Source organism: Apis mellifera, linkage group LG16 (genome assembly GCF_003254395.2).
Source record: "Apis mellifera strain DH4 linkage group LG16, Amel_HAv3.1, whole genome shotgun sequence".
NCBI classification, from domain to species: domain Eukaryota; kingdom Metazoa; phylum Arthropoda; class Insecta; order Hymenoptera; family Apidae; genus Apis; species Apis mellifera.
In genome coordinates, this window is record NC_037653.1 from 2,114,654 (window position 1) to 2,138,102 (window position 23,449).

At 35.3% G+C, this 23,449-nt stretch overlaps 1 protein-coding gene across 2 annotated transcripts in view; it reads right to left on the reverse strand.

Annotated features, from left to right (window-relative positions):
* Positions 1-23,449, reverse strand: part of LOC724468 — a 338,444-nt gene that overhangs the window by 54,336 nt on the left and 260,659 nt on the right. For both annotated transcript variants that reach the window (XM_026445880.1, XM_026445879.1), the window contains 4 exons: positions 22,373-22,624; positions 13,763-14,080; positions 6,951-7,248; positions 6,220-6,365 (listed from right to left, as the gene is read on the reverse strand). In XM_026445880.1, the coding sequence (XP_026301665.1) occupies positions 6,220-6,365; positions 6,951-7,248; positions 13,763-14,080; positions 22,373-22,624 (1,014 nt within the window). The remainder of the gene's footprint in view (positions 1-6,219; positions 6,366-6,950; positions 7,249-13,762; positions 14,081-22,372; positions 22,625-23,449) is intronic.

A 23,449-nucleotide genomic window follows, 5' to 3' on the forward strand; every position in this document is an offset into this window, starting at 1 on the left:
GTAAAATTAAATAAACTAAATTCGTTAAATAAATAATTTTCTACATACATTAAGATATAGTGGTTCTCAATCTATAATTATAATTATAACGAAAGAATATTTTGAGGTTAGAAATTAAAAGTTAAACCAAATTAATCTAAATCTTTTGTAAAGTTTTTGAATTTCTTATAAATTTGTATCTATAGATATAGATTTCTAACGTTCCCATTCCTATTTTCCTTTAATTTCTACCGCTTACTTTTTCTTTCGTTATAATTCTCACTTAAGTAAAATCGCCTCTAACCATTTATCAATAATTTTCCTTTACACGCGACGAAGTGGTGGAGGGTAAATTCGAATATTGCAAAATGGTCGTTAATTAAAAAGGAAAAAAAAAAAAAAAACGAATATCGGAAAACACTTTCTCCCAATTTATTATATTTATAGAAACAAAGATGGCGCGCGCAACGCATTAATAGCCACGTTCTCCACGTTCTCTACGTCGAGCCTATTTACAATCGACCCCTCCACTCCTCCACTCCCAAATTGTTTCGCTTTATTCTTCATTAAGGGGCATTTTTTCTATCGAGGCGAAATGGGCTCGGCCTCTCGAAGAACATTACGCCTCCCAAGAGATTCGTCTCTCTTTCTCCTATCCCTTACACTCGCTCACGATCAATTCCACCAGACTTTCTACCCTCCCCTTTGTAACTTCGAAATTGGCTTCGGATTCGTGCTCGTTATATCCTCGATATCGTGAGTGCACTTACAACCATGTGCTTACTCGTTGCTTAATCGTTTCACTCATCCGGTCGATGATTCTGCTTTCGGATCTCTCTCTCTCTCTCTCTCTTTCTCTCTTTTTTTCTCTGTTTCTATCTCCGTTTCTACTACCCGCCTCTTATCACGGTTTAGTTACGGATCAATCTAACATCAAAATGGAACTTGGTGTACCCACTGGCCATTAAGATATCATTATTCTTGCACGAGGAGAAATAAGTTGGAGCCAAGAACAGACTGATTATTGTTATACCGGCTAATTGGCAAGATGGATATTTCTGCTTTTAATCCGAAAGGGACGGTTTATTTCAATTTCGAAATATAAATTGGACCATTTAAAATCGTGTATTATTCTTGGCACGAGTTTATTCCAGTTCCCCATTTTCCTCCTATTTTTGGATGGAAAGAGTTGAATTTTAGCTTTTTGGAAATAGGTTTTCTTTTTTTTTTTTTTTTTTATTTATTCAATGCTTTTTATCTCAATTTAAATGAAAAAATAAAAATAAATATAGAGGTAGCTATTAGGTTAAACAGCATCTTGTGTAATAGCATTTTAAAAATATTTGTCTAATTTGAAACTCTGATAAATCTCGAAATTTAAGACTTTTACGATGCTTATTTTTTTTCTCTAAAGGGTAAAAAGAAAATTAGGAATTAAATTCTAATAAATTTGTATAACAATATTTTTTACTTGAAAAAAAAAAGAATAAAAGAAGAAATAAAATATTACAAAACTATTGATCTTTAATTAAATCTACCACAATTTTAATACAAGGCAAGTCCATAACTAATATAAAATGATTAATTCATTTAATCACACGACTAAAAAATCACCAGTCAATCTCTGTACATAAAAGAATTCTTTGTGCAAAGCAACGCCTTTTGCAACTATAATTTCATAATAACATCTCTCGAGATAAACCTCAAACCTCGAAATTTTTAATCTTTTCCAAAAGAAACATTATTATTCTCATAAAGCATGCTTCGAAAATAAATTAACATGGGCTCTTTTTTCACGAATCTCCTCGAATTCTTCCTCGAATACCTCGGTTTGCTCATAAACGAGGAAAGGAGGATCCACAGAGAAGAGGAGGGAGGGCAGGCAAAAGAGGAAGAAAGCGAGAGAAAAACTAAGGAGGGAGGGGAGAAAAAGAAAAAGATGGATGGCTGGTGGATGGTCCACTTTATTGCACCGTCGGATATTGTATAGCTTATGGTTACAGGTCCGGGTGAAAGCATTTTCCTTGTGAAACGAATGATCTATAGCGCGTCCCGTGGTGAGCGAATTTTTTTCTTCTTCTTCTTCCTCCTCTTTTTCCCCCCTCCCCGATTCGAGAATCTCTGGACAGAAACTCGGCGAATTACTCGGGCGAAACTTCTTGATCCCTTCCCCCCGGTTGAAACTTGGATTCCGGTTGATCGATCCGAACCCTCCACGAAAGTTCCTCGTCAATTTGAAGACGATTATAATTTTATAATCCGGCATCGGTGTAAAACCGTGTCGGAACTTTGATCCTAACCCACAAACTCTCTGAATTTCTATCGATTTCGAGTTCGACTCATCGAGAGGTTATACACGGTGACTGGAAAGTTTTGTTAGGCGAGTCTGATTTTTTGTGCAAGTACTGTGTCATATTACAAAAGAAACCTAATCTAGAATACTCGTTTTCAAATATTTTTCCAATAAATCTTGTATATATATATATATGTTCAAAAGGACGATAAATTCGTAAATTTTGGTGAATTTAATCTCTAACTTAAAATGGATTGATTCAAATAATGTATGGAATGGAGATTAGAAAATATTCTTTCTCACAATATTGATGTTCTAGATATTTTTTCATTCAATTTTACAGTCATTCGCTGTACGGTTTGGAAAATAGCTTTAACCTAAAAGTATCTATACTCATAATCGATGGATCGAATGAAAACTGGGGCGAGGAACGAAGGTTAGAAAATTTCACAGTGTTATACAGATAGATTCCAAATATTTTCTAATAAATTTCACAGTTTGCTATTCTTTCTTCTTTCGCGTGTATGTCAAAACGTCCCGTATCCCGAAGATCTACATCTCCTATCCGAGAAATATTCTTGCAAAATTTTTCAAGAAAATATCTCACGTACTTTATTGCTTCGCTTTCCATTCATACCGGGTGTTCAAAAATAAAGTGGAAAATTTATAAAGTGATTCTATAAATTAACAAACTTTACAATACTTAGTATGGATTTAATTTTATTTATAGAATAATGATCTTTTTATAATTTAACAATTTTATTTGTGCAATCTAGAATAGTTTAGTTAGAATGTTAAAGAGTTGTTGAATCCGAATTCTTTCTTAATTCTTAATAGAGATAAAAATAGACATATTTCTAAAAAGATACAAAAATAGAAATTAATAAAGATAACTTTACATTTAACAAACATAAAAACGCTGAAAAAAAATCAATAAACATAGCTTAATTTACCTGAACACCCTATATAGACCAATCGTACGTAAAATTTCACAAACAATTTATTTATGCAATAGCAATTCGTTGGAATCAAGCGACAAAACATTTCGTTCCAAAAACTTTAGATAAATATACTTTGATCCAATTCGTTTAAACACCCTGTATTTAAACCAATCTATAAATCATCGTAACATTTAATCAACCAATATTAGCCAATATGTTTGAGCAACGGAAACTCAAAGAAAATGTTTCATTCCGATAAATAAAAATTCGACGAAATATATATATCGGATCAAAACCTGATCGGTCACCCGGTATACCTGGCACGAATGCAGGCTGCGATCCGGTTGGACACAACGAAATATCCTAACCCTTCGACGAGATCTACCTCGTCGAGCTGGCTTCCCAACACCTCCATCCTTCTCTTTTCGCCTCTTTGCCGCAACTTACACATCTTTGGGGAATGCTCGGTCCTCGAGGATCGGGTTTGTAATCCCACGGGAGTTATTGGATTCGGTTTGATCCAGTATTCGTTCGCTTTACCACCATATATCCTCGCCTTATTCCAGCCTGACCGGCTTCGATTTCGCGGAACACGCTCTCAATTTTTTTCTTTTTTTTTTTTTCTCCCTCCGAGGCGAGAAATGCGTTGCTAAATTAATTTGCTTTTCGATATAATTATAATTTACAAAGTGTGCGAATTTAATAAAACAATGACGATAAACGTTTAATGGATTATTTTTCTTTTTTTTTTTTTTTAGAATTTGAAATTAATTTGGCTTAATCTTATGACAAAAGTGGATAATTTATGAAAATTGAAAAATTGATTTTGCAATATTGTTTTACCTAATGATGTAAGTGGATTTATGGAATGTTAATAATAAATGAATTTATAATCGAAAATGAATAATTAATCCTGGATGAACGGTAATAATAATGAAGATTATAGAGCGAGTCCAATTTTCAGAATGGGATATGTAATTTTATCTTTAATAGGATATTTGATATATAATAATCCGTCCTAATAATAGAAAAATTTATCAATCTTTATTTATGATACTTTCTACTTATATCAAGTATTTACTTAAATTATACAAATGCATTATATATCTTATTGTTAGGATATTTATCACAATCCTTCGTTAAGAATAATTGTAGGATAAATTTAATTTTAAATATAAAAATCTGTGTAAATATATTGAAAGAAATTACATTGTGATTGAAACGTACAATTTTTTATCTACGATAATTTATAATTTTTATAAACAAAATTCAATATTGTACAATTTGTGCACAAAGCATAGGTTCTCGAGATACCGAGAAACTCCTCCAGATGTCGCGAGCGTGCACAGGAATCAAAGGGAAGACGCCGACACGTTTAAAAAAAAAAGGAAAAGACCGATAAATCGCTATCGGCAATCAAAGGGCGACAATTTGAGAATCAAAGGTCGAAACCGTGACGATTCGATCGAAAAAAAAAAAAAAGAAAATAATAAATAAATAAAAATAGAAAAAGAAGAAAGGATGATAAAGCTCGCGACCTCGGGACAACGAATGCAAGAGGAAAAAAATAAAGGAAGAAAGAGGTGATCGGCAAACAGAGTCACCAAACCAAACCGCAGCCATCGTCGGAACGATGAAACAAAATATTTGTGTGGTTTCAACGATTTTCGTGACGCGCTTCACCAACTCCCTACAAAATTCAATTTCTCCAGGAAGATTCGTTTACCACCCGTTGCATAACATACCCACCCACACACCGGCTATGGCATGCTGTCACCTTGCCGTCCTACATGCATACGTACAATATCGTTCAAAACTTTGGAAACGGATATTTTCGAGCGAAAATTTATTTATATTCTTTTAATATTTTCTTCGAAAGAACGATTCTGTGGATGAAAAGAAATATGAATTGATATGGAGATTGGTTAAGACTTATTTTTATCATATATTTATTAAGTTATATAAGCAATTGAATTGATTTGTGCACGATGTAATATGACTTATAGCAAATTCTTTTTATTTTTTTTTAATGTAAAAATAATAAAAAGTTAATTTTTCTTCTTTCTAAAATTTATTTGTAGCAACTAATCTATTATTTTATTAAAATATAACTTTGTAGGATATCGTTAATAATCAATTAAATATTTCAACAATTACGATTCTGAGCAAGAGAGGCGAAAGAATATAGGTTATGTTCGATTTGCGTGATCCTTGAATTTGATTAGATTTGTGGAGGAGAAAATAATCAAGAAACTTGCTTGTAAACTCGGTTTAAAAAAGGTTTCTGTTGCATTCTCGAATTTAAGGCAGCATATTTGGAAAATGAGATTGTAGCGAGAGGTTTGACCCATGTTCCTGTAATTTTTCAACGATTTAGACCGAGAATGTTTCCCCCTTTTACCAACAAAGGGATAGTTTACGAATAGAATTAGCTTTCCAACCCAATTTGTACGAAATTGTGTAATCTAAATAACTTTCGTATACTTTGTTGTGTACAGGTTATGTCGAAAATCACATGATACAAGCTGAAGAATGTGATTCTTCGAGCAAAAATTAAATTGAAAATGTAGAATGATAATTTTTGAAAGACATTGATATGAATCTAACAGCTTGATTACATTTCCTTCAATCAAAACTTCTCTGTCTTTTAACCAATTCACAGTAGTAGTCTATAACCATTGATGCATCATCCAATCCAATTATTTTTTCCATCAACCTATTCCATAATCTAATTAACCTAATCAAGCTAAACAACCTAACATTCAATGTTACACAATGTTACATTTAATCACACCTATTCTAATCTATTCTATGATCCAATTAATCTAATCAAACTTCATAACCTAACACATTATTACATTCACTCACATTTGATCAAACACAATTACAATCAACTATAATTCTTTTCATTCATCATATATGTATAATGAAAAAAGAAACCATGGCAAATTGGTTAATAGCAATAAAATTCGTATCAGACTGGAAAAAATATTCTTTCCTACTTACTGACTAAGGTGAGAAAGGGTATGTTGTGCTGTTGGAAATGGGGCGGGCTGCAAGCCTCTTCCGGCCTCGAGACATCGCTTCCGGTCTGCACCTCTATCACGTGGCCGTCCCTTCGATAGAACGTCATGCACATGAAACCGCTCCGGCTGCGGGCAAAAAGACAGGCCGAATAAAAACCACGCGTTCCTTCGCTTAAAACGTTTCCACCAACGCGAACAATAACAATCCTGTTTACTCTGACAATGTACCGCGATTGTAGCGCGCGTCCGGCTCAACCCGATGTTCTCAAAACACGTGTATTATCGAAAGCTCTTTGCCCCCTCTTTTCCTTTTTTTTTTTTTTTCCCCCCTCGGTTGCACCGATTCTGTGTTTGCTTTTTTTTTTAAAGAGAGAGAGAGAGAAAAGAGCGAAAACTTGCTATCTTTTTTGTTTCAATCGGCTTGGACAAACGAAAAACAAACACGCAAGGATGTACAAGCGTTTGTTATTCTTTCGACACGTTAATCGATGAATATTTTTTTTTCTCTTTATGATAATTATAATTGTAAAAAAAAATTCCAAGAATTTGGTTATAATTGTAATCTTTTAATTGCATAATGATATTTATAGATATATTTAAAAATGGTACGCAAAGGAGAAATTTAAAAATTGTATCTACGTAGAAGAATCAGAAATGTGTTAATTAATTAGTTTTGCTACGAATTGTTAGAAAAACAAATTCTCTACTCACCAGCCAACGGTGAAATGCGCGACCAACGTGGTCATCGTCATCGCTTGAGCAACGCTAGATTGCTTGATGCTGTTGCACAGGATCTTCACATCTTGGTCCTCTTGTCCAGGAACGTACTGGCCATCCAGAGAACCGCTTTCGAATCTCGAGGAACTGGTGTTGAAACTGGTCACGTGCAGGGAAGCGTTCCGAGGATGGAACGTGTAAGATCTGGTGAGGTCGAGGGTGTGCCATGTCAGTCCACCGCTGGAATGGCCGGTCAACCAATTAGGGAATCGGCACTGGCCAGGTGGCGACACTGTAAGTAAGCAGAGAATTCGATTTATTTAATTCTGTTTGAAGCAAGAAACTCGATTCTTTAATATTTAGTTTATTATAATTTGAGTATTTTATTATTTTCTAATAATGGAGCAAATTTGACTCTCACTTTAATTATTTTAATTATTTATTGAGTTAAGTTGGCAAAAGTTTGATGTGACTTTTATTCAAATTAGAAATCCAATTTCAAATGTAAAACAAATCGATGCTTTTTAATTAATATTAAATGAAAGATTTAATTTAGAAGAAATGAATGATATAAAAAATTAATAAATAATTAACTTAGCAAAAAAGTGTTTTATTAAGATCATTTGAACATGTAAAATGATTCATTATAAAATCTTCTAGTGAATCTTACTTTTACAAATAATAAATAATAATAATAACAAATATTTGAATATACAAATCATGCAAATATTAATATTAAAAAAGTTTTTTGATTGCAATATTTATTGATATAATTTAGCTATAAGATTTTCAGAATGAACTTTATTTATGGAATATTCAATGTCTCTCTTTGTTACAACAAAACAATTTTTGTAAAAAGAAATTTAAAATAATCTCTTGATCAAAATTAATATTTAACTTGCACTTTGTTTGCGATAAAAGGCGAAATTTCTTCATTATCAAAACTAATCACGTTTCCATCCTATTTCAGTCTGCTTCCACTGATCGAACCGAATTGGACAGAGCTGCTCCTTCGTTTTTTAAAACGTATTTAGAATAAGAGGGCTTCGCGATTCCTGATTGTTCAACCTCTCTGATTGTTCGTTCGCTTTTCTCTCTCTCTCTCTCTCTCTCTCTCGTTTTTTTATCCGTGTCACTTAAACGGTTCGTTTCAGCCGGTGCCGATGGAATATTTGAGAATGGGACGGGCGGACATTGGGTAATCGACTCGACCTTCGAATCGTTGCTTTAATTCCATTTGATCGAGCTCGATCGTCGCAGGTAGATGGAATCTAAGAGCCTCGAGGAGGTAAGAAGCGGAATTATCGTGATAATATTCAAGACGTGCCTGGTATATTCTTTAAACGAATCCTGATTCATTCTATCCCGAGCATTTACATCTTCGTATCGATCTGATTCAGATCTGAATTTAATGACCATTTTGAGTATTTTTGATTAATTTTTAATCTTGCATTTATTTTGGATAATTTAATTTAAATAAGAATAAGAAGGGAAAATAGGAATTTTTATATTTATAAAAATGTTAAATGGAATACACGTATATTCAATAGTGCTTATTAAGCAAGATTTAAGTATTACTTAAAAGCGGCCGTAACTACGAATAATGCGATACTAGCGCCACGTGATTTCCAAGCAAACTAAAATTTGCTGACACCAGCGCCACACTGTGTCTCTGTCTTTAAATGAGAAAATAAACTCTTCGACTTGAAATAACGACAGAAAAAATAGAATTTTTACATTTTTCAACCATATTATACTTGCTACCAAATATATACATAATTATCCTCATCGTTTAACGCGTTTCCATTTACTTCTTATACGTTTTCAATTCTTTTCATATATCTTCTTATTTCATCATCCTTTCTTCTCATAATTTTAACGAACAACTTTTAATTCAAATACAAATTCGAATAGTTTGCAGAACTGAAGGATGAAAGGAAAGAAGAGATCAGGATTGGTATAAAAGAGACGATCTTCGAAAAATTTCGCAGTCAACCCGCGCCGGACCATAAAGTCCTCGACGTTACGAAAAACGACAGCCGATAAAACGTGGACGTAGGTATTCGATAGCGAAACAGAATCGTTCGAGTGTACTCCCTCCCCTTCCACCACCTCTTCAACGTGTTCCACTTCCGCTTGAGGGAGGAGGACGTGCAAAATCCTCCCTCCCTGGTGAGAAGGAGGCGCCTCCCTTCTCTCCCCCCTCTCTCCCCCCGCTTCGATAGTGTCGGGACACCGATGGAAAAGGGTTGACGGAGGAAAATGGATAACAAAGAGGGAGCGAGCATCTGTGAAAAGGGTGGGAGAGGGAGCGCGCTATAGGCCATAGGCTGATGGATAGATGAGAAAGAAGCGAGATAGGATGAGACAAAGAGGGAAGAAGTGGAGAATAGCCAGGTTGTAACGACGTGAGGATAAAAGACGTGATGTAAAAAAGTGGAGGAGAAATGGGATGAGAATGGAGGGGGAGGAAGGAGGGATACTCGAAGAAAAGACGTGATATTTTAAAGTGGACATGAAATTGATAGGTTTTTGAAATATTTTGATGTACAGTATCTGACATTTTTGTCATAAACAAGTTTGTATAACACGAATATATATTGATTGATTTCTAATAATTGGATAAATATTATTGCATATATCATATTATTACTTTTCAAACGAGATGCCTTTTTATTGGAGTCTACGTTTCATCTTTTTGGATTATAATAATCGTATGAAAATTTTTAATACCTTTCTTCCTTCATTTCTCTTCATTTATTGAAATAATAGTAATTTATGATTATTTGAAAAAACTTATTTTCACTATTATTGTATGAATATTAAATTCAGTATTTTATTATTTATTAATTACAAATATAAACATCAAAATAATAATATGATAATGAACAAATTCCTGTATAATTCATGAACATTATAAAATAAATAACACGATTTCGAAAAATATATTTCAAACAATACACTCACGTCTGAATGCTAGTTCAGAAGCTAGGGAAGAGAAAATTCGAAGAGAAAGAAGGAAAAATAGATAGAAGATTGACACAGTGTACGTTTCGGCCATTTTTATGGCACGTAAAAGCATTGTTGCCCGGCCCTGGAAAAGAATGGAAATAATTCAACCTTTCCCATCGATAAGTCCACGGGACATGGACGAGATACAAATTCCGCGATCGTAAAAATCGTATGGCATTTCCCTTGTTTTACTCGTTGTCCTCCCTTTTATCTTTTCGTGGTATCAACCCTATCTTTCTCTCTCTCTCTTTCTCTCTTTTCCTCCTCGATTTCGCGCGTACATTCCAGCACAAAAATCGTAAAACATTCTCCCTCGTTAATAAAATTTCATTGCTTGTTCATTTAAATCATAAGCGTTATCATCGTCACATTCCATTCTCAATTTTACGATTTTATGAATCGCGGATAAAGAAACAAGGTTTAATCATAATTCGTTATTAATTATTAGATTTTGGATCAATTTTTTGATATTTCAAGATCTCTACCTTCATCTATATGTATTATACAGGATATTGATGTAGAAGAGTCAATTTTTGATATTTTAAGATCTCTATCTTCATTTGTGTGTATTATATAAGATATTGATGTAGAAGAGAGAGAAACAAATAAACGAGAGTGATAGAGACATCTCGTTATATATAATAATAAGCCTGAATCAATTCTTTTATTTATTTTGAATTTTTAAATATATTAATATATAAAGAAATTTTATATAAATTCATATTAAAGGGTCACCCTGTATACTTTGTATTCGTATTAACTGATTTTCTTCGATATTTCTTAATTTTTTTCCGAATTCCTAGAATAAAGTGAACCATTTCAGAGCGTGTACGTACGCATTTTCCAAATTCTGCCCTCGCTTATTTTCTCCTCCGTGTATTGCCAATCTGCATTTTAACGATATCGATAAAAATCTGGCGGAAAGTTGAATTTGTTGAAACTGACGCGGGAAAAGGAGGGGAGGATTCTCGGATGGTGTTGCGATTGATTTCTAATATTCAAGCTCGAAGTTTCTCGTCAATAATGAAGTTCGACGAACGTTCGACGGGCGTACGACTTAAATTCAGTTACTTGGAACTTTTAACGAAATCGGTAAATTGTGTTTCTGCGAGGGGAAATCTTTCCGCTGTTAAAATCGTCGGGTTAAAAGTTTCCAAGATGACGTTTTGAGGCTCGTTTAAATTTCATTTACAACGTGTAAATAAACATTAAGATCATTGATGATATCATTTTTTATTGACTTACTTTTAGATTATCGATTAGCGTGATTAAAAAAAAAATGATTAGAGAGACGCATATTTTTCTTTACAATCGTTTAATTTCAATTTAGATCGAATTATCGAATAAAAATTTCGTTCTGATCTTTCAAAAACTTTATTAACTCGTTAAAAGTTAACTGAAATCCCAAAGAGACATCTTTGATCCAAGGAACATCGATTGATTTTATTTATATCCATGGTAGATATACTCGCCAAATATTATCGAGCGTGGCTTACAGGCGGAAATTTCGGAGCACGTTCGTTCGATTAACGAGGAGGTTCACCGCCCGTAATTGCCTATTCGAGGAGTGGGGTTGCCTGGTTGAGGCACTCCTTACTCCAAGACATCCTCCACCCCTGTGTCGAGCTCCCTTTCTGCCCGTTAAACCGCACGTTTCGAGCAGTTATGAAAACGCAGTCGAGTAATTTTCCCGGGGTATTGACTCTGGCTGTGGAAGAGTCCAGGCTAATTGAACAAACTTTCGAGTCGGCCTGTGGGTGCAGTTAAAGGTACTCGACGGCGTGGATCGTGGAAAGAAGAGGAGGAGAGAAGGTGGTGGTGGAAGGAATGAGACGTGGCTGGAGGGAAAAGCGAAGGGAAAAAGATTTAATGTTAATCCATTTTCCGGGGCTCGAGTTCTCGACCTTCTCTTCCCGTTGCTCTCTTTTCGTTTCTCGAGACCCACGAGGATCGAGACATTAACACTGTAACGACTCGGGGTTCACAGAACCATGATACGTTGGGAATTTATAAAATTTTCTTCTTGTCACGTTTGTAGGAAAATGTAATTGTATTGAATATTTTGAGAAATAAAAAATATGTGGAAGTAATAAATGATTCGAAAAATGGAACTTAATAGTTAATAGTCACGTGGTGCTAGTGTCTCTTCATTGGTCACGTTAAGGATAATGTATAAGATCGATAGTCTTAATTACGTTTAAGGGAATATTCATGCAACAGATTATGTGTAAATTTAGAAAATTCAGTTATATTTTTTATTTTTAAAATATGAAAAAGTCACAAATTGTCTTATGATACGTTAAGAATTAACTGTTTGTTGAGATAATAAGTAATTTAACATGGATAAATAAATGAATAAAACACGAGAATATTTGGTACTAGTAGTTAATAGCCACGTGGCGCTAGTTTCGCGTCATAGTGTTAAGAATCATGAATGCTCAGTTGATTGATGTATAATCTCTTTGTTTAATAATATGGTCAAGTTTGATTGTTACTTTTATTACAGAATTTCTATAATTCTATTTGAATTTTTCTTTCCACTTCAATTATTTAAAAATAATATCATTTTATGAGATAGATACACTCATTTGTATATTAAATTATATATAATAATTACGAGATTTTTAAAAAATAATCATGAAAATTAATTTGTAAAAAAATATTTATAAAATAATCTATTCGATTAATGTTTAATCTTACTTCGTTTCATTTATAAAATTATTCAAATTTATCTTCCAATTTATCAATGTTCCTATATATTAATCATTTGTTGCAAAATAACAAAACTATTAAGATTTTAAATATTTCGAGATTGTTATAAAAACTTCAAAAAATTCAAAATTGTTACAAAATTACTTTTAACAATAATTCGATAAATATAAATTTTTAGTTATCTCGAGTACTGCAGCAAAAAATAACAATTGATTTTTCTCAACCAACAAACTTGATAAATGTAAATATTTTAAATTACTTCATTGTTGCAACAAATAACCGACATCTCTTCGATTAATGACTGGGATACGCTTGATCTTATTACCAGTGTCGCCCTCTACCTCTTCTCTCTCACCTCAGCGCGTTCAGACGACTCTCTCTCTCTTTCTCTCTCTCTCTCTCTCGATTTAAAACGATTGCTGCAAAGAAAGTGGCGCGGTCTTGCAGACTGCGGGGCGCCGCTTAAAGCGCGAGATCCTGCAAATCTACCGAAGTGAAATCCGTTAACGAAGTTTGCCGTGAAACTGTACGCGCTGTAAGATACGGGCTAGCAAACTTCGGGAGAAGAAAGTGCAGGAAGAAAAAAGAAAAAATTAAAGAAGAAAGGGAAAATGCGGTGTAGGTAGGAGGAAGAGGAGCAGCAAATATTTCTGCTTCGCCATTTTGACACATTCTCTTAATAGCAGACACTTGAATATCTCGAGCCACGTGATTTCGAACTATACACATTTATTTTTCTCACACGTGAATGTTTTTCTTTAAATATTTCGTTTATTCGTACAAATCAATTGGATATCATAAAAATATAATTATCTAAAGAGATATAAATATTTAGAATCTTCATCCAGTGAAGTATTTACGTTATGTTTATCTGTTAAGACAGTTAACATATGCTACTTAATAAAATTTTGCGTTACTATTAGAAAGAATTTATAAAAAAGAAAACTTTACTAATTAATAATGAAAATTAAATCAATTATTAAATATATACGTACAACACTCTCAATCGGTAAATTGTATGTTCGAGCAAAATTTTAATTGACACACATCGATTTCTCGAGACAAAAATAATTGTACTTCACCTTTCATGAGCGTCATAGTCCGAGACCCCTCCATCGGGCTAAACAGTCCGTTGCAAGTGGCGTCTCCGCTCTGCGCCACCCGGTATATCTCGGCCGCGCCCTCGGGCACCGGTCCACTCTGCAAACCGACATCGTGATCCATGGCTCCTATGCCCATGGCAGCTCTGTGCAGATTGCTCTGCACTGTCTGCCCAGCCTTCTCGTAGACGAAGCATCGGTATCGATCTTCGTTACTGGACGCGTGTCCGTGATGCAAACGGCCGACCAGGTAGCGGCTACTACCCTCCTTCCAGGTAGCCAGACACTCCAACTCCTCGACTGAAACCGACATAAACAACTATTTTTAACAAAAGTCGATGACATTTGGCACGAGTTTATCCGACTCGTGGCGATGTTGTTATTTCATTGATTGTTGTTATTTTTAAAAATTGTTTTTCGTTTGAGAAAATGAGTTTTTTTTTAAAAACAACTAATAATTGGAAAGTGTTATATATTAAAATTGAGATTGTAGAATTGTACATTTGAGAGAATCTTTATTGGATCTTTATTTGTGACTGGAAAGAAAAAGCGAAAGTGCACATCTAATAGAGAATTGTTTTTGACAAATTATGAAATTGATACCCTTTGTTCAAATTTTCAGCTCTGCTTCTCTTTCATTCATCGAAACATAGAAAAAGACAATTCTTTTAGTTAACCCAATCAAATTTCAATTCCACTATTCCATTTACATCTTCGATACTCGTCCAACTTTATCGAGTATCAAGTGTCATCTACTATTTAGCTTTTAGATAGCTTTTGTTTGAAGAAAAATAGACAAAGAATTATTCCAGAATATACGATCATCTAATTAAAAATGCCTTTTAAGAGGATCCAGTAACTGTCACTGGTCACGTATCCCAGATAAAAATTATTTTTCAACAAAACCAGTTTCGTCGTACAATCGACTAGGCTAATCTCGATCAGTGGAGAGTTTCAGGTTATCCTGTTTCGATCGTATATCCGCACGGTTCTGGTCCTTTGTAGCATGACACATAGCGCCAAATTGAACACCAGTTACATTTATTGGAAAATTCGTTTGACACGATTTTCTAGCCACTTCCTCTTTTTTTTTTTTTTTTTTCGTTAATTTCTCCTGGCTCAGAATGACGATGCTTCACTAACGAAACGATCATACGCGTAACTGCTTTCCACGCAGAGTGACGATCAGGGTTGTTTGATCGAACATATGGGAAAAGATTCTTTGTTGTTGACAATGATCGAATCGGTTTGAAAACGAAGTTCGATTTGGTAAGATGAAACGTGTTAGTCATTTGCTGGATTGGTGGAGATACGTGAGATATTTCCTTGTTTTCGATTTTCTTTCCTCTCTCGTTTTTTTTATAGTTTTATCAGATGTTCACAGATAAAAGTTTCGTTTCAACCGACATATAATCCGGTGTACATCTATATAACATATTGTTTCGAAGCATTTTGTTTGACTTGTAGGGCGTTAATAGTAGCATGGGGCGAGTTTCGATTCCATGGAAGACACAAAACATAGGTAAACTCTGATTGGAAACTCGGTTGAACAACGAAAAGTTATAACCGGGAACAAAAAAAAAATAACGAAATAGAAAGCTTTCCATCCGAAACAGTCGGTTACTATGGTAAAACGATATTGTATATCATTGGAATAATTTTCTGAAACACCATTATAGTTCTAATATTTATATCTCTTTTTGTTTTAAAATTTAAATAAATGACTCGATTGATCTACTCTCGTTATTTTAACAGAAATTAGATCTGATTCATTTTAAAGTATTTGTCAATTCAATTTTTCATTTGAGATCATACGTATTAGATAAAATAAATATATTAAGTAATTGATGTAATATCTGGAGATTCTAATATTTATTCTGTTGACTTTATTTCATTTTAGCAATGTATTTTGTATTTTATAACCCAAACTAATCAAGTCTAATTATTTTTTGAAAATTATTAAGCATCAGATGTGTACTTTGACGCTAAAAAAAAAGAATTTTTCCAAAAAATGGAGATCGTTCATTTGTGTCCATCTTGATATAAGATAATTGATCTTAACTTCATTCAAGACTTATGAGGATAAACACGATAATGAAGACAGTGTATGCGGTCTGTACCAATGCAAATAGACCTTAACCTCATTCAACGCTTTATTCTTACGAAGCTATATGAGCCAATAGAGGCTTCCCCATCTCTATCCCTGATTCTATCTCTAAGATGATGACTGCAGGTCTGCAGACAACGTTTGCTAGTGCAAATAAGCCTTAACCTCGTTCAGTGCTTTATTCTGGCTATACTACATTATGTACAAACACGAGAAAAGTAGCAGAATTAGCAACATCTATCTTTTTTTGTCTTCATCTTATATACACTGTATACTTATATACAACAAAGGACAGTTACTGGATAATGCCTGCCAATGTAAATAGACCTTAACCCCATTCAAGGCTTTATATTTCTTACTAGAAACTAGACGGGCCAATAGACGCTTCTCTATCTCTATCCAACTTCAAGATGATACGGATACTGGTACAGTCTGCAAACAATGTCTGTCAGTCAGGAAAGGGTCTTAACCTCGTGCTCAATGCCTCGTGTTACGAAACTGCATGGATCAATAGATACGGAAAAGGTAACAAAATTCCCTTCTCCATCTCTCTGCCTCTATCATCCAAGATGAAATTCGACGCGGAAACTCGATGAAACGAGGCTTCCAGCGTATGCTCCGGAATCTGGACCGGGGGTGAACGAGCTTTTTCCCCTGGAATCCTCGCAAATTGCTCACGGTGTCCTCGGATCGGGAATCAAAAAAAGCTTTGCCGGCTTCCTACCTTAGAGGAAGGAACGAAGAATGATAAGACGAGAAAAAGACGGAGAGAGGAATAGCGCTGGAGAGAAAAAGAGAAAGAGAGAGAAAGATGGGGAAAAGCCGACTTTTCCGCGAGATGTGATTTAGATACGCGCCTCTGAGATCCTGGAGCTGCCGTTCCCAAAGCCTTCTTGGTTAAAGATCGAGAAGGAAGGTGTCCATCCAAGAAGATCAGTCGATAACACAGAGCTCTTTACCTCTCTGACCTCTTTCGAGGATTCCAGAGTCTTCAGCCATATCTGGACCGATAATTGTTGGTTTCTTTGGTATTCGATGGGCTGCTTCTTTGCTAACCTTGCCCAAAGCTTGCCCCCCCTTCCAATGGGGATGGGTTAGCTCATTTTCCACGCGGAAATCTCGCTTCTCGATGCTCTTCCTGTCGTTTCTCGGATCTCACGACTCTCTCACGACGCGGTCGTCTCACTGTCGTCTTTGAATGGCTTCGTTTCGACCAATCAAGTATCGGTGACTTCTTATTGAACGTGAGCGAGCGAAACTTTATCGTGGCCTCCCTTTATTACTAGTTTTAGATTTTTATATAGCGAGTTTTCGATATTGCACGAGAATAAGGGAAATCGATATTATTTAAGATTGATCTGAGAAATCTAATTTCATCTTCGATTCTAAGGAGGAGAAGAAAATAGATTCTACTATGAATTTTAAAACAATTTTGCTAATACAGAATCTTTTTTTTTTTTTGTTTTAGAATTGTGATCGAGATCATTGTTCCAAGTTAAGTCGTTAAAACGGCACTTGGAGACTTAGTTGCATTATCGGCTATCCGACATTTTCGCAATTCATTTTGAACTAAGCTTTCAACCTCTTTGATTAATGCTTTTCACGCTTCGTTTCCACGCGACTTTTCACTCCATATACACTGTATTCACCGGATGATATATCGTTCCATCTGTAACGCTGGTAATCACCAGGCCACGTTGTTTTATGATTTCATACGATTTCTACGATATCCTATCGAGTATCGTAAATCTAAAGAACAATTATATTCATTGGAGAACAACAAGTAGAGCTCGTATCGAAATCGAGGATCTATCGATATACTTGATATCGATAAACGAGGGGGGAAAAAAAAAGAAAAAAGTGAAAATTTTGATTCGAATCGGCCGAAATTATGTCGCACGGGGTATATAAAGCTGCATTTTCTAGCGCGTCCAACCGGCACAACGTTCTATGAAAAAAATAATTTCGATGCACTTTGCGCCACTATATGCAAACACGCGAGAGGCATCGTTTGGGGAAAAAAAAAAAAATAAAAAAGAAAGAAAAAAATTCAATTCGTTTCACGGAGAAAAGTCAAAGTTGAAAACATTCAGGATATATTTATATCGCCTAATTATATCGTTGCACGACAAAGGTAATCAACATTCGATTCCACGCGATTTTCTCTCTAATTTGATACTTTTTGTGATAATTAACAGAGGACGAAACAACAAGTGTTAAATTCTGAAGCATAATTTTGCACCGATGCATATACTTTTTCTTAAAAAAAAAAAAAAAAAACTCGATCTTTTTAACGAAACAACGATCAAATTATATCCCTCCTGTCGACGAACAACACGCTCATTCAAAACTGTGGATTTCTCACTAATCTAAACCTGACTTAATTAAGTTTGAATTATGCCGAATTATTTGCTTTTGGCCGACGCTCTCTACAAAGGAATTAACACAAAGGCATCAACCGGCGTATAGTTTACTCTTCCTCTCCTTTCCCGAAAACAGGCGTTCAATTTAATATCGAGGGTTATCGAGCATCCCCTCCCCTCCACCCCCAAATCATCGAGCTCAAAGCTGGGACGCGAACAATTTCACGAAATTGCATTACGCAACGAGTGATATTAGGCCCACGGCGTGAACAGGTGGCAAAGTTTCCTATTCATTCACGGTAACACGATTTCGTCGATCATTGCCCGATAATTAACTACGTTTCGAGGTCACGTTAATTCGATCAATTTATAACACGGTCGAGGAATCAATCGTTGAAACTGTGTTTCCAATCCTTTTTTTCTCCCCTTTTTCCCTCATGTAAAAAATTAATTGTTGTAATTAATAATGAAATTACGAATTCTATCCCCGTCTCGTTTCATCCTCGAACGAAAATTTCAATAGCTGGTGTAAATAATAAGCCCCGACCTCGTTTCCAAGACAACTATTTGAAAAACTTTTCTCTACGAAATTTTCCGCACGAATAATCGCGAATAAAAAGTAGTAGGATGGGAATCATTCACGAAGTTGTTCACGAGGCTTGGAAATTCGTGTTTCGCCGCGTCAAACATGTCGATACAGAGATCATACGCGAGCGGGATGGATCTAAAAGAGCATCTATACCAGCTTGTTCTCTGTTTTTTTCTTTTTTTTTTTTCTCTTTTTTTTTTTTTTGCCTTCACGCGTGTGTTTTGCATCGAAGGTTAATTCGATTTAACGGCGATACGGTCGAGCGTTTTCGCGCAAAATGTCCATCAAAATAAAAACAATTTCGGTGGGATGTAACCGACGAGACGGTCCTATTCCTCTGGCAGCCGGGGGGACACGGGTCGAGTCGAGTCGAGTCGATCACGATCGCGAGGAATTTTCGAAAGTTAAATCGATATGACTCCCTTTGTGCCACGTATCACGATCGTGAAATGTGCCCCTGCCATTTATAAATCGCGGTTATCCAGCTTTTCCTCGGCGGACTGTACGTACCGGGTGTCCAATTTTATTCTATTTTATTATTTTTCTTTTTTATCTATAAATATTTATAAATATCGTAGATATTCATTTTATACCTCTCTTCAATCGGTTCTATTTCATTCATTGCTCTTTTTTATTATTCAGAAAGGGCAGAATTTTGAGTTTTGACTGTTCTCCTCCTTTATTTTCCATATTCGACGAAATTAAAATTCAACACCTTTACTGTATAAGTGCACGAGTATAAATTTACCATTCATATTTAATAAAAATACGAAAAGAATTTTAATTCAAAAAAAATTTTTTTTTTGTATTTATACAAAATACGAAAAAAATTCGAGCTTCGATTTCTCTCGAAACCGAACCGTTCAATTTACCAACAATTGCACGATTATTTTCCCCGCAATTAAATTAAAATTCTCGTTTATGGCTCAAAACTGGACACGCTGTATATACGCTGTAAACGATGCAAACGACACGAACTATCCGCCAAATTACCATCCAGATGCCCTCCCCTCCTCCCTCGCCTCTTAACAATTTCCTGCGTCGCATCCTGAAATTTCGAACCATCATACCGTCACATTTGGAATTTTGCACAACCGAGATAGTTGAATTTTTGGCCAACTGCCTGCAAAGACGGTCAACCGTGAAACTTCCCTTATTCGTTATTTGCTCTGTTCGTTCGTTCGGTCCATTAAGATTGCTCTTCCCCTCTCCCTCCCTGTCTTCCTCCTCCCGTCTCTGACTCGACTGGAAAAAGGGGTGGAGGGAGGGGCCCTTCGAAAACTGTTCGCGCTTGACTCTCTCTCGCTCTCTCTCTCTCTCTCTCTGTCGATCGAGAATCCAACCCCGCCACGGAAGTTTAACGAAGTCGAAATGGAGCAAAACGAGTCCCGTGGTTTCGGGAGGGGGACCTTCGTTAGGGAGTGAAAAGGGACGATTCTCGGCTCATTCGGCCATTTAACCCTGTCCCTCGTTCTCCAACGTGCCTCGTAAACGGTCTGCTGTTCGAAATATCCGACACTTTTTTGAGGTAATTTCGATCGGTAACAACGATCGGGAAGAAGGATTATTATTTGAATTATGGAAAAATTTTGGAATAAGTCTCTCTTTCTTTTTTTTTTTTTAATTAAATTTTTTAATTAAAATTTTTTTTTAATTAATTTTTTAATTAAAAGTATTAATTTTTACTCGATACGGAAATAGTTGATATAGTTGAAAGTTTGTTTAATTACATTAGGATTAAAATTTTTCTCTCCTAGTATTCTTATTGTATCTATTTCTAATAAATATTATGTTATATGGAAAAATAATTTTTTTTATGAATATACATGTTACAGATTTTAAATAAAGATTTCGTTTCATTTTTTTAAATAAATAAGTAACAATAATTTATATTTCATATTTTTTTCTCATCTGCTAGATATTTCGTAATGGTACGTTCTAATCGTTATTACATTATTTATTCCCAATATTTCTGTAGATTTTTATTTACATTAATATATTACGATACGAACAACTTGAAGGGTTAAGATCATTTCAAATATAAAAAAATAATATGAAGTTTCTCAAATGTTTACAATTTACTATTCTACTTCTATCAATCTTTGTTGACGAATATATGCAATATAATTTTATAAAGATATAATTAAAATTTAAAAATGATATCAGACTTCTTGAATCCTCGACCAGATCTTTACATTTAATATTCATGATACAATATTTTTATTATAAACGTTCACAATTTACTAATAACTCTGTTAATACATGTTGACGAATATAACATAACCTCTCAAGGATTAATGGCTCGAATTAAGATCAGTTTTAAAGTAAAATCAGGCTTCTCGAATCCTTGACGAGATCTTTGTATTCAATATTCGATGATGTAATATTTTCATTACAATACTTTTGCAAGCACACAATTTACTAATCAACTCTATTGATATACGGGCGACATAACCTCTTAAACGGTTGAGATAATTTTTAAAACCCCGATATTACGTACAGAGCGTCGCGTTTAACGCCAATCTTCTTACAAAATCCTCGGCGAGACATCCCCCGATAAGATAGGAACGTGACAAGTTCGACGTGTCGTCGACTTATCGTTTTTCCTGCCCGTCCTTCCGTTTAATTTTCCACCACCACCACCACCACCAACAGAAATCGTTAGCTCCCCTTATCGGATGTGCGTCTAATGGCCGCCTCCCCCCCTCCCTTTCCCCCATCTTTCACCGGAAATCGAGCTCTGGGCCACGACTAACGAATGCACGAGGAAGGGAGGGGGGAGTGGGGGGTGAAAATCACATCTAATCGGTGCCCGACCCCTGACCCTTTGAACCATTAATCGGGTGACACGGGAGGGAAAGGGTTCTAGAATTCGAAAGTTTCGAGTGTCCAACTCCCGAATCATAGTTTCTTAAGTGTGACGATTTCAAGAAGGGGCGGTTGGGATTATAAATGCCGTTCACCCGAAGACTCGTTTAATATTCATCCTTTGGACCCCGAAGGAAGGGATGTTTAAACGGGGCGAGTATTACCACGGTCATTGGATTCGAATGAATCTATTTCCGAATAAGATTAATTGCGAATGCAGAGGCAAGTTTTACTCGAAACGATTCGATCGGAAATAAGTTAGCATTTCGAATTACCGTTATAACCGTGATTATTTCGATTTCAAATCGTGGATTGATGCCACTTTTTCTTATTAAATCTCATTTATACAAATATATTGTACGTGGCGAAGAATAGAAGTATATTGGAATGGAATGTATGAAGAATAATCGAAAGATTATACAGTTGATACAGTTGGATCAGTTATATATAGTAGGTAAACTTAATACCTAGTTTGCTATTAAATCTATAAGCTACTATATATACTCTATTCATACACTACGTAAGCTATATACCGTTATATTATTATAGCGTTAGTTATAACGTATCGAAAAGTTAAGGTTGGATGGTTAATTTCTCAGTATCGAGAATCTATTAAATCTATCAGAGTAGCGAAATGCAATATTCTATAATAACAGAGAGCTTACCTGCGCTCTCGGAAGCCGATATATCGGGGCACGCCTGGTATCTGAACAGCAGCCTGCTATCATCGGTGCAGGTGTCGACATTGCTGACTGGCACAGAGCAGGTCCCGTGGCCACGGTTGTACGAGAACGTCATAGGTCCACGGAAAGGGCAGGGCACAGGTATCGCCTCCTCCCGGAACATCGAATAGAGCAAGGCATCTCCTGTGATGTACGAGCACAGCGATGACAGGGAGTTTCTGCTGTGGCAGTATGCTGAAACGATCGATGAAAACTTAAGATCAATTTTCGATGCTCTCCGTATAAGTAAATTGTTCGAAATTTGTAAAATAATCTTGATGATTAAAATTATTATTCCTTTAAAGTCCATTTTATTTTTCCATTTTTCATTTTCGAGGATAAATTTGAAAAGTGGAAAAGTAAAAGGAATAATTAAAGAAACAGATAGATATAGATACAAGTTTACTTGTATATTAGTAATAGTCAAATGGCGCTAGTATCGCTAAGTTCAAAACTCGGTATATATTATTCTTCAGTATATAAATTTTTCTCTGCTTCTTCTTCTTTTCTGTCTTTTTTTCGCTTACTGATATTTGTATGTACACAAACTATCGTGTATACGTGTAGTTGGACAACAACTCTAGAAAGGCATCTATAGAGTCACGTGTACACGACACGAGGATGCATTAAGTTTCGTCGAACAGCCATAAGTTCTTCTCGTGTACAGAAAGTCGGGCCTCGTGGAGGGGGATATTGCAGACGATGACGAATCTTTTTGAGTAGGAAGTTCATGGCCGGGAGTAACTTTAACCGAGGATATTCCCGACGATTTCTTTCTTTCCGGTTGGAAAAGTGACGTTGGGACATTGGCGCAACTTTTCCACGCGCAGGTGTTGCCATGGCTCAGAGAAAAATAGGATCGACCATCCAAGCTTCTCTCGCGACTCTTTCTCTCTTTTTTTTTTTTCCTCTTTTTCTTTAATCAGAGATAACAAATCTGCTTTTTCATATACAAAGATTTTATATCTACTAAAAGAGAGTATTATCAAGATGATGGAATAATTGCACGTTTGACGACGA